Source organism: Mustela lutreola, chromosome 11, assembly GCF_030435805.1.
Source record: "Mustela lutreola isolate mMusLut2 chromosome 11, mMusLut2.pri, whole genome shotgun sequence".
Taxonomy (NCBI): Eukaryota; Metazoa; Chordata; class Mammalia; order Carnivora; family Mustelidae; genus Mustela; species Mustela lutreola.
In genome coordinates, this window is record NC_081300.1 from 62552030 (window position 1) to 62564211 (window position 12182).

General features: G+C 58.4%; 1 protein-coding gene across 2 annotated transcripts in view; it reads left to right on the plus strand.

Annotated features, from left to right (window-relative positions):
• Positions 1 to 10336, plus strand: part of TXNRD2 (thioredoxin reductase 2) — a 49455-nt gene extending 39119 nt beyond the window's left edge. For both annotated transcript variants that reach the window (XM_059140307.1, XM_059140305.1), the window contains exons 12-18: positions 1292 to 1428; positions 4573 to 4668; positions 4975 to 5067; positions 6601 to 6672; positions 6839 to 6936; positions 8658 to 8867; positions 10060 to 10336. In XM_059140307.1, coding sequence (XP_058996290.1) covers positions 1292 to 1428; positions 4573 to 4668; positions 4975 to 5067; positions 6601 to 6672; positions 6839 to 6936; positions 8658 to 8781 — 620 coding nt within the window. In that variant the 3' untranslated portion in view covers positions 8782 to 8867; positions 10060 to 10336. The remainder of the gene's footprint in view (positions 1 to 1291; positions 1429 to 4572; positions 4669 to 4974; positions 5068 to 6600; positions 6673 to 6838; positions 6937 to 8657; positions 8868 to 10059) is intronic.
• The last annotated feature ends 1846 nt before the right edge of the window (positions 10337 to 12182 follow it).

Here is a 12182-nt window from a genome sequence, read left to right on the forward strand (position 1 = left end):
CTGCCCCGAGACCCTGAGCAGGGCTTAAGTCTGTGCCTTCTTGCTGCCTGCTCTGGAGGACATTCTACTGCCCAGCTCTGGGGACACAGGGCCACCGCCTATTCACACAGACCCAATTTGAGGGCAGGAGAGACTCATAAATCCATCACGAAGCACCATCCTGAGCATGGGCCTGCGGGAAGAGCATCCCGTGGGAGGGTGGGAACACCGGGGTCGCAGAGAGAGTGAGAAGGAGCATTCCCTATCCCAGGAAGGGCCATGTGGGGACTCAGGAGGCTATGGGCTCACTTGGGGCCCACAGGCGTGCTCCGCAGAGACTGAGATGCACATGCACCTGGCACTGCTGGAAAACGTGCACAGGCTTATTCTGTGAGAACCCGGGTTGTGTATGTCCCCTGTCTTCCCCTCAGGGTCCGATGCCTTCAGAGGCTGTGAGGCCCTGTCGCGCTGTGTCCGCAACTACGGCTACAGTGACCTTCGATCATGCTCTGCTGTGTCCACAAGGCATCCAGGCCCGAGGTGGGCTGGCGGGCTCCCCAGAGCCTGGCCCCTGCCGTGGGGAAGGGTTGAGATCACTGTCCAGCGATGGGGCGTGCATACTGCTGGGTCATCTCTACTTTTAGACTTTTTCTGTGGTCAGAGCCTTTAGAACTTTGTATTAAGAAAATGGAGAATGAATGAATTTCCAACTCAAATGTGACTTCACGGGGTTTTGCCTGTCTTCTTTGAATGGCTTGTAAGCTTTATTGTCAGGATCTAATCGTACAGTGGAAATATGGGTTGGCGTAGTCTCCTGAGCAAATTATCTTTGTCTGTGCTGGGTTATCAACCACATATCCAATTTGGCCCCTGGGTTTCAGATTGTTTACAAATTATAGGGACTTTTTTTTTTTTTCCTTTTCCATTTTTCTTTTTTGTCGTTTGAATATGTGAACTGCTTATATAATTAAAAAACCAAAATTGTATCACAGGACTTTAGAGAAATCTTGTCCCCGCCTGCTTCCTCCACCCCTTTCCCTTCCTTTCTGTTCCTCCTCATCCTGCTTCCTCCTCTTGTCAACTCTGTGCAAGTAACGGTGTGGGGCTGCGTGCGTGTGTGCCTCGGGCGTCTGTGTGCGTGCGTGTGTGTGAGGCTGCAGAGGCCGACAGCCCCTCCACGCTGTTGTGCTTGATATTTTGATATATTCTTGACCCATGCCAAGTGGGCATGCCGAGAAGCATTCTGATTCAAGGGAGGAATCTCAGTGGGAACTGCTGAACGTCTTTGAGCCTTGCACTTTATTTCCTTCAGGTCGCATTCCAGAAACCAGAAGCCTGAATTTGGAGAAGGCTGGAGTACACACCAGCCCCACCAGTCAGAAGATCCTGGTCGATGCTCGGGAAACCACCTCCGTCCCCCACATTTATGCCATCGGAGATGTAGCAGAGGTACGGCCTGTACATACCACCTGGTGTCACTTCCCCGTGCCCCCACCCGAGCTGGGCCTCAGGGACCTGACGAGGCTCACAAAGGCTGTGGGCCAAACCCCAAGTACTACTGGTAGTCTCAAGTGCTGGGAAGGATTGGGCACCAGCCTCTGCTTACTCAAATGTTTCTGTGGGGAGTGGGGGGCTGAGGGGAGGCTTAAAAACGAAGAGCGCCATCAGCAAATCCCTCTTGTCTGCTCTGAGGGAGGGACATCTGTTTGCACACAACATGGGTCTCGACTTCCTGAAGGTGGGCTGGCGGTACAGAGCCCTAGAGATGCTCCTGGTGGGCCGATCCTTGGGGCTGTCTGGCCCTGTAGCCCTGAGCGTGACCTCCTCACCTCAGTTTACCCTCTCATCTGAGGATGGGTCAGTACTGTCCCTGACTGGGCTGTCAGATGGGGACACAGCCCCACTCACCAGGCCTGCCTGCTCCTCTCCTTGTGAGTCCCTGGCAGAAGCCCTGCCCCCCAGCCTGGGAGGCATCTGGTCCGCACCCCTCCCCTCTTCATGGCCCCATCATGGCTGGTCAGTCATGGGACCCCTGCTCCCCTGACCACCTTCCCAAAGCCCCTGGAGCAGTTGGCCTCTCCTATACATTTGCATCATGGCTTAAGGAAGTTGGCTCAGGTGGGGCCTTGGCCAAAGAAGCCTGAGAGATACACCAGGGCCCCCAGACCCCAGCAGGGCTCTTGCTGGCCAGTCCTGCCAGCATCATCAACGTGTTAGTCCTGGGGCTGCCATTACAAATCATCACAAGCTGGGTGGCTTAGATTGTTAGAACTGTATTCTTGCACATTCTGGAGGCCGGAAGTCTGTGTGGGCAGGGCTGGGCTACCTCCGAAGCCTCTAGGGGAGGACACGTCGTCATCCATCAGGCAGTGCAGACTTGGAGCTACAGCACTCTCTGCTGGTCTGTGTGTGTGTGTGTGTGTGTGTTTACACGTGCACGCATGTGTGTCCTTGTTTCTTTCTTCTTGGGATCCTCATTGGATTTAGGGCTCACCCTAAGTGACCGATCCTAAATGGTCTCAATTCTTTCCTTAATTACGTCTGCAAAGAGCCTCATTTCCAAACAAGGTCCCATTCTGAGGTTCCAGGCAGACATGAACTTTGGGGATGCCTTAAACCCGCTGTGATGTGTTCTAGCATCAGCCACTTTTCTGGGTTCTTTGACTGCTGCAGGAACAGACAGAAGTCGTAGCTCTTATGGTGACACCCTGGTCGGAGTCACAGATTGATAAGTGAGTAAGTGAACTGTTTGAGGGAGATGTCAGAAGATGCTTAGTGTGGCGGTCAAGGGAAGACCTGAGGGAGGAGTAGAGCGAGCTAGAGGCCCAGGCCAGCCCAGTAAGGATGCTCGTGCCTGCCCCAGAGTGTAAGCACTGCCCTGCCCCCACTCACCCCAGAGCCCACTTTGGGAAATGCCTGGAGGTGGGGGAGCCAGAATCTGTGGCAGGTGGGTCCCTGGGTGGGGCATCCCAGAGCTGAAGGAGCACAGGTGGCAGTTGTCCCCGTCCTTCCCTCAGCCTCTGCTGTAGCTTAAGATGGCTGGGTCTTCCGGAGAGCCTGACACACTCATGGAGACAGACCAGGGCAGGAGCCCATGCAAGGCTGGGCTTTCCCTTTGTTCCTGAGGGGCCAGCCTACCCATCTGGCACAGGCCCCTCTTGCAGAGACTTGACTCCATACAAACCCCTCCTGCAAGGACAACACGGCCCCTGCTGTGCCCATTGTACCAGACGGATCACTCCCTAGCTGTGCTCCGTGCTGGCACGTGAACCACAGGGCTGCCCCTTGAGTCCCTCAGGCTGCCCGTGGACCCAGGCTCATGAAATGGTACATGAGGGGAAGCAGACCACCAAACGGAGACAGGACCCCGGGGACAGCTTGCTGGAGCGTGTGCTCAGAGCTCCAGCCCATCTTCCCACCAAGACCTTTCTGACTGTCCAATTGACCTGTTGGTGTGGACAGAAGTGAGTGGCTTCACGTGCCCCCTGGACCGGGCAGTGCTGTTGCTCACGTGATCTCCGATGGTAGGGACATGGCATTCTCTGGTGGCCCCTCTGTGTTCATCCTGTGTGCTGCACTCCAAGATAGCACCCATGGTCCTGGGAGAGAGTGCCATGCAGATTATACCAGGCTTTCTGCGTACCCCAGGAGCTGAGTGCGAACATAGAGGAAACCATAGTATTTCAGACTGTTTTGCCAGAAATAGTACACACAAAGGCGGCATCTACTAAAATATTAAATCCACTGAGTTGGAAAGGTCCTTCAGGGCAGTCCAAAGAGTTAACACTAAACCAGTGGTCCGGTGTGCAGTGGGGAAGAGTCCCGCAGGCGGGCGGGGCAGCCATTGTCTGGTGACATATTGTGCTGCGCGCATGGACGTTTCCGCACTTAGGCCCGGTGGAATGCACGGGCTGCTTTCACGAGTTTATCTCTGCGGATCTCTATTCATTTCTGGAATGTCAAACAACATCTGCATTTCCTGCTGCTGCAGAGGTGATTGGCAGCCGGTCCCAGGCCGACGCGTGTAGGAACATGGGGGGCTGTGCACCCCCCACCCCACCCCCCTGGCTCCTGGAGCGGGACACACCCTGCGACGGAGGGGCCTCCAGCAGCAAGGCATTCGGATTTGGGATTTGTAATGGACTGTGACGTGCAAGCCAAGCTGCATGTCAGGCACACACGAAATCCTTCCAGGGCCCGTTTTAGCCTGAATCCTGGTTACTACAGACAATTAAGTAGGAGCGGGTACTCCGAGCTCTGTCCTGAGGGCAGCTCTCCAAGGTCACCAACATGAAGAAGGGGTTCAGAGGGAAGCCACAAGTCAGGGTGGGTAGTGTGGCGGGGCTCACTGGCAGCTCACCTGCTCTTCCAGGGATGGGGGCCATAACCGCAGGTGGCCCCCCAGAGCAGGACAGAGAGAAGGAAGCAAGCAGGATAAGCAAACTGTCCCAGGGCCCTGCGCCCAGAGACAAACAGGCTTTGGAGGTTTTAGACGGGGAGAAGCTTCACTAGGAAGGCATGGGCGGCGGCAGGGGTCCTGTGGAGACTCCCCCAGACGTGCTAAAGTAACCCTGGGCTCCTCCCATGCATCAGGGGCGGCCTGAGCTGACACCCACGGCCATAATGGCAGGAAAGCTCCTGGCCCAACGGCTGTGTGGTCAGTCCTCAGACGTGATGGATTATGAAAACGTGAGTACCCTCTGCCCTTCAGTGAGCTGCATCCAGCCTGGAGACAGGGTAACTCTTGGTGCGGGGACGGGGTGGGGGGCGTGCATGAGCCTGTGTGCACGCTCACAGGCATGTGGACCTCTGTGTGTGCACGCACACACTCATGAGTAAGGTTTAGCTTTGTGGGAGTGGCCTCGCAACAAGCAAGGGTAGCTCCCCCACCCCCTCTGGCAGACTGCTAACTTACATGTCCGGGGACCTGGCCTGAGTGGGGATCTTCAGTGTTGGGTCCCCAGGCGTGTACCTCACTTGGGACTGGCTTTCCAGGTTCCCACCACCGTCTTCACCCCACTGGAGTACGGCTGTGTGGGGCTGTCGGAGGAGGAGGCTGTGGCTCGCCACGGAGAGGAGCACGTGGAGGTATGTTGGGGCTCCAAGGACAGAGGGCTGCCAGGACACAATGCCTGTGTGGCACTCACACCCTGACGACAGCCCTTCCCCAACCCAGACCTGGCAGGCAAGCAGGAGCATTGGTGTCCTTGCTTCCTGGGGCCTGCAGTTTGTCAAAGTGGGGCGGGGGGCCCAGAGTGCTGGCCAAGATATGGCACGGAGGGACACTTGGGACAGGAGTGCTGGAGGACAGTCCCAGAAACCAGGGCAGCATTGGGCTGTGGCCCTTCACGGGGCATGTGTCTCCCTCTACCTGGAAAGGCTCCGACTCTCCCAACCTTCTCTTGCCGTCGGCTTCTGCTCCCAGAGTCCTGCTGCCCCCACTCTACCACAGCACAGCTGTGGCTTCAGGTACCCCCACCTCCCTGCCACCCGGGTCTCTGTTCCTGATCTGCGATTCGTCCAGCTCTCACAGGCCCCCCAAAAACCCGGATTTAAGTACTCCCCCCCAAAGGAAGACTGCCTCTTGAGTGTGCTCAGTCAGCTTGCCGTGGCCCTGGGGTGGCCCCTGAGGGTACCCTAAGTGGCCTGGCAGGAGCGGGGAAGCCGGAAGCCTCCAACATGGCTTCATCTTGCTACTGCAGCAGCTTGCAACGGACCGGGAGAAACTAGCCCCTGTGTGGCCACCACCACAGGCCTCGTACCCTCTGGGAATGAGTCACTGGGTTCCAGGGCCTGCCCCTTGCCCCAGCGCCCCGGTCCCCTCCATCAACGGGCCAGGCCTGACAGGCCAGCCTTCCCCCCAGCACTTTATTTGCTATTTTTGTTTGATTCATCACAAGTACATGGGGACATATGTTCGTGGCATTCTATAATGTTGTTTTATGTTTCACAATGTTGAATGGCCAAATACGCTTTGTTTGTTTTCTTTTCAATTCTGTCTTAGTTAGAACAATATTCTCTGAAGTTCCATTAATTAATAATGGCTGTGCAGCACATGTGAGGGCCCTGCTCATTTTTTACTCAGCCGCAGCCCCGAACACGCTGTCGAGCCCTTCTTGGGTGCTGAAAGCCTCTGGCCGACAGCTCCGGTGTGGGCCAGGGGCCTCCCCAGGCCTGCCTCCCCCTCCTTGCTCAAGTGAAGGCCCAGCCAGCACCAGGGTACCCTTGGGAGGCCACAGAGCCACTGGGTGGGCTGAGCACCCCCTTCCACTGCCCATCATCACCCCATCTGCTCCTCAGCATCCACCTGGTGTGACGCTCTGAGACTCGGGCTCTGTGACAAGACATGGTGGGCTCCACTTAGCCAGTCTGGGGCCCACTCTGCTACTGTGGTCCGTGGGGGCCTTGGGTCTAGGTGGGAAAGGTTCTGTCTTGCAGACAGTGTGGCCCTGGCCAAAGGTTGGTTTTGTGTGGGAGTGAGAAGGGTGGTATTCACAGCCAACCCCACCATGTCCTTACCCCACCCACGACATGCAGGCCACGTGGGCAGTTCTGGGTCCCCACCCCATCCCTGCAGCCCAGGAAGCTATTGACTCTAGGAATTGGTATCTTGTCCCTTAGGTTTATCACGCGTATTATAAACCCTTGGAGTTCACAGTGGCTGAGCGGGATGCGTCCCAGTGTTACATAAAGGTGAGTGTCCTTGTGGGCCATGCCAGGAGGTGAGAGGCAGGGAAAGAGCTGGCACCCGGGGGTGGGGAAACTCCCTGCAACTGCCCATCCCCCCCGGGCAGGCCCGCCTGTGCAGCCCCGGGGCCCTGTCACTAGCCAATCGGACCATTGATCATGTGGCTTTCAGATGGTGTGCTTGCGGAAGCCCCCACAGCTGGTACTGGGCCTGCACTTCCTTGGCCCCAACGCAGGCGAAGTTACTCAAGGATTTGCTCTAGGGATCAAGTAAGTGGGGAGGGATGTTAGCGTTGTGCACTGTTTTGGCGCCTGTGGCTCTGAAAGTTGGTGGCGCTGCAGTGGGAAGTCTGCGGCTGTGATGTTGCTCTTAGGTACCATCATCTGCATGCTTGGTAGACCATCTCCTCAGATACGGCAGCTCCCGTCACAAGAGAGGCAGCTTTCTTCTCCAGCCAGCTCTTAAGCCAGCCATACTGTGTCAGTCTGTGGCCAGGCCACCTGGGGGGCCAGGGGAGAGGCCCGAATCCCTGGCCAGCGAGGGTGGGTCCCAGTTTGGGTCTTCTCTACTTAGAATGAACAGGGCTGGGGCCCTCCTTCACGGGGCCCAGCACACCTGCAGTCATGAGCAAGGTCCGCCCACTGCCCCAGGGCCGGCATGTGCTGTGCTTTGCGGGGTCCCGGGTTCCCAGGCTTGCCTGGCACTTTTGCTGCTGGAGGCTCTGGGTGGGGGTGGTTTGTCTGGGGACAGAGGGGTGTGGGGCTGTGAGAGGCAGGAGGGTGGAAGGCAAAGTGGAGCTGAAGGAACAGAGAAGGGCTGCATGGGCCACCCCACCATGTGCTTGGGGCTTGGGGCTGTGGCCAAGATCTAGCCTCAGAGGCTGGTCTTAGGAGGTCTTAGGACAGGGTGAGAGGTCGAGGGGCAGGCCCCATCCAGGAAGACTGATGGGGGCTATGAGGGACTAGTCCAGACACCCCAGGGGCACCCCAGGCTTCCTGGCAGGTAACAGTAATAATTTTAGGACAGAGCCAATAGAGAATGTGAACGGGCCATTCACAGGTAAAGAAAGCTAAAATAAATAGTAGAAAGATGCTGTGCATTGTTTGGAATTTTTAATGTAATTAAAACACCAAGAAACCATTTTGGTCAGTGAGGGTTGAAAGGTTTGATACCGTCCAGTCTGGTGGTGATCATTTCCAGCACCTGCACTGTGGAGACACTGAAGGTTTGAGCAAATCAGGGGAGTGAGGGGACCCATGTTCAGAGATAGTCAGGAGGAGGGTGTGAACCGGACGCTCCCTCTGGGGGCCTTCTGCCCACAGTTTGAAACACACGCTTGTTCAAGTTGGGAACTCGCGCACCAGCTATTGCAACGTGTGTATAGATGGAAGGAGGGCTGTTTGTGGCGGCCCCTTCTGCTGACAGTGGCAGCGCCCTGCGGGGAGTCCTCACTTACTGTGCCTCTGAGGAGGGGCCTGGTGCCCCGTGGGTGGTCGCCGCTGCAGGGGGAGGGGACGTGTGTGTGACAAGAGCTGGGTGCTGAGCAGAAGAGCGCCGTGAGCAGGACCAGGCCAGGTCGGCGCAGGGCTCATCAAAGTGGGCTCGACCTAGCTCGCTGGGGCAGGTGGGGAGAGGGAGCAGGCCCACAGAAGGAGTATCTGGAGCCATGGACCCAGGTAGGTCTGCTCCTGGCGGGCTGGGAGCAGCAGGAAGCCTGGATGGAGCAGGTGAGGGGGCCGAGGGGAGGTGGGAGGTGGGGCTGCTTGGCATTTGCTGGGAGACACGTGGGAGACAGGTCCAGCAGAGGTGTGTGTGGGTATTCCTGGCTGCTGGCTGGAGAAGAGGGTAGTGTCCAGGCCTGGGGAGCAACGAGGAGACTAGGACTTCCAGGGCCCTCCCATGTGCCATCTTCTGAGAGACGGGATGATGTGGACGTGCCACCCCGTGTGGACTCCTCTCCTGAACCCCTCCCCCGCCCCGCTGTGTGCAGGTGTGGGGCCTCCTATGCACAGGTGATGCGGACAGTGGGCATCCACCCCACCTGCGCTGAGGAGGTGGCCAAGCTGCGTATCTCCAAGCGCTCGGGCCTGGACCCCACCGTGACGGGCTGCTGAGGGTAAGCAGCCATCCCTGCCCAGACAAGGGCACGTGGCATGCCTGCAGCCCCCCACAGCCAGGTTCTTCGGAGGCTCACATCCAGGTACACAGCTGGGGCAGGCTCTGGGTTTAAGGCTGGAAGCATGGGGTGGGGGGCGGGGGGTGGAGGAAGTGTCGCTGTGACAGCTCTCTCCAGATACATGGGAGGCCACAGCCACCGTGCCAACCTCAGACATGGGAGCCCTGTGCCCCAACTACAGGAGCTGAAGAAACAGGGCTGGGAAGGAGGCCCTGTGAGGGCACCCCTCCCTCACAACAGGACACCCTCCCTCTCCAGACACTGGCCTGGCTGCCGCTTGTCCCCAAATGCAGGAAATGTCTTGAGGCTGGGCTCACACCCTAGTGGCCTGTTTTGGCGCTGGGGGGAAGCTGGGGGACACTGGGCTGACTGAGCTCAGTGGGCTGTTGGGTAGGAGAAGCAGGCCTCCCTTTCCAGCTTCACTCCATGCAGAGCTGCACTGGCTCGTTTCTCTGTCACCCAGAAGGTGGAGACGCTGCCTTGTGCACGGCAGTGGCCCACACATCTGGTTCTGTTAGAGCTTTGCAAAGTTTGGCCCAGCCGGACAGCAGGCAGAAGCCTTGGGGTCTGTTCACCCCAGACCTCTTCTGAGGAGGAAGAAATTAGTGAGTTCCTCCCTGACCCCTGCCGAAAGGTTGCGTGTGGTCAGGACCTGTTCAGCTGGTCCTGTGAGACATTCTGCAAGCTCTAGCAGCCCCGCCTGGGGTGTCCCTTGTAGCTGTCGGCCTCTCCCAGGTTTGGGGTACTGAGGGCTGAAGTAGAGTATAGACAGAGCAGGGAGCACCCCATGAGACACCCTCAACCAGGCCTCAGGGCCTGAATGGCAGCTGAAGGTCCCATGGATTTGGGCACAGGCCTGGGGCTTCTCTTGGGGGCATCCTGGGCACCCACTGTCCTACAGCCTCCACAGCCAGGGCTGCCCTTGATACGGACAAATGAAGGGCATCTTGAGGAAACTTCTCATCAGAACATCGTACCTAACAGAGCTGTTTTGTAAAGAGCCAGCTGTGTTTTTATGATTTCAAAATATTTTTTAATAGTGTAGCGTTCCCTGCGACGCATCAGGCTGGTGAGGGCAGGGGCTCTCTCTGGGGCCCATGTCTCACCTGTCCGCAGAGACTCCTTCTGTGTGTGGGCACGGGAGACATGGCCAGGCCAATGCAGGGATGGCGTGACTCTCCCATGCTGAGCACCGCCCCACCCCCCACTCTTGTAGGACACCAGAGGCTGAGCCCAGGCAAGCCTCACCCCTGGAGAGCCCCGGAGGTCGTCGGCGTGGGTGGCCTCTGGACGGACTGCCCACGTGCCCCGCAGGGATGGCTCCAGGGCTCATCAGCCCCTGCACCTCGCGCACCCTCCTGCCCAGGCCAGCCCCACCAGCCCCCAATGCCAGAAGATGACGGTGTGTGCAGAAACCCACCCTGTGGGCTGCCCACATCTGAGCTCCCCACCTGGTATTTCTGGAGTATAAATAAAGAGGGTGTTTTTCTGAAGTGTGCCCTTATCTGTGCTGTCCCTAATGCACCCCCAGGACGGCCCGGGTTGGGGTGGGGCCTGGCCGCCCCAGGCCTGTCACACACAAACCTATTCTCCTCCCCTCACAGTTGTCAGTCAGGGCACCGCTCTTGAGCTGTCCGCATGCCCCACGACCCCTGCAGCCACACCTCAGAAGACCCTGACCCTTTTTCCCAGGCACAGGGAACAGAGGCAGCACCCCCCCACCCCCCGCCCTCTGCAGGGTCTACTTGCGCCTCACAGCAAAGCAGACACTCAGCAGGGGTGGGGAAGCCGCTGGCTTTGTTCCAGAGCTACTTGCCAGTGTTGTGGCCCGGTGACAGGAGCTGGCAGGGCTGTTGGAGGCTTTCTGTCCCTCGAACGTCAGGCACCTCATTACATTTCCACTGTGGCTCTCCCAGCCGGCGTGTCTGCTGCTGCGCTCGGGCTAATCCTGCCCATTGGGGCTTGACGGGCCCCAGGAGCGCCCTTCGGCACCCGGCCGCACCTGTCAGTCACTGCAGAGAGACAGCGCTGACAGTGAGGGGCAGGGCCATGCATTGTGCTGGGGCTTTAACGGTGGTTAATCTCGTGTCTTCCTTAAGAAAACATCACTTAGTCTGCCCGCCCGGGAGCCCTGGATGGGACCCTGCTTGTCAGGGAACAAAGGAATGTCTTTGCACCTGATGGGCCTACGGGAGCCTCAGACGCTTGCTCGCCTGGTGCGAAGCGTGTGCAGGAGCTCTCAGACACCCAGTGAAGACGCCAAGTGCAGGGCTGGGCCAGCACCCTCCTGACAAGTGCAGCGTGAGACCAGCCGTGTCCCATTTAACGCACGGTTGGCGGCCACACCCCTGCCTTGGAAGGTGTAGCTCACACTCCCCGGGGGGGGGGGGGTGTTCCCTTGCCTAGCAGGCACTGGGAGAGGTCTGCAGAGGTCAGCTAAAACAGCTGAGCTGCTGGGGGCGGCAGGGCAGGAGGGGGCCCCTGGAGCTGGGCCGTGCCCCTGCCGTGGGACAAACATGGAGCTTGAAATGGCTCCGCTGCTTTTCTGGATGGCAGAAACGATGCAGCCCGTGGGGGAGCTCTCAGCATACACCAGACAGTCTCTGGTGCTAGGACTTGCCACCTCCCTGCCCACCCCACCAGTCAGCCAGAGGGCCAGCCAGCCTTTTGTGGTGCCATAAACCCCATCCCCCCAGCACCACCAGTGGTTTTCTCCATGCACCCTCTCCCTCAGGACGGGCTCTGCTCTGGCACACCTGCTGAGTCCATAACAACCACTCTCACGCCGTGTCTGGCGAGGTCATCCAGCCTGTGCCTTCCCCTAGGACAGAAAGAAGCGTCTATGGTGCTGGCCCCGCCAGCCTCACTGTCCAATCATGGGAGGACTTGGGACAGCCCTTGTCAGGGATGCTGCCTGTGTGGTCCTGAGGCTTCACAGCCCCCGCCTCAGGCCCACTGACTCACTGGGCATGGCGGCTCTTGCCTTCCTGGTAAACTGTGGGTAGAGGCCTGGCCTGGTTCACAAACAGTGGGCATTCCCAGCGAAGGCATGCCACAGAAGGTCATCACCTGGGCCACCTTTGGGGACATATCCTGCATCAGCTTATGCCTGCCTGGCTGTGAGGTTTGGAACCCAGGGTGCCCTACATGCCCCCACTGCTCTGGTGAGGCCTAGCAGTCCAGGGTCCCCTGCCCAGCATTCAGGCAGGTCATGCACTGGGGTCTCCAGTCTGAGTTAAGAGCATGGGGGAACTGGGCGATGTGTTGGGCGATCATCGTTTCTGTTCTGCACATCCCAGGGACTGTCCAGGTCCAGACTCACCGTGTGGCCCAAGACCC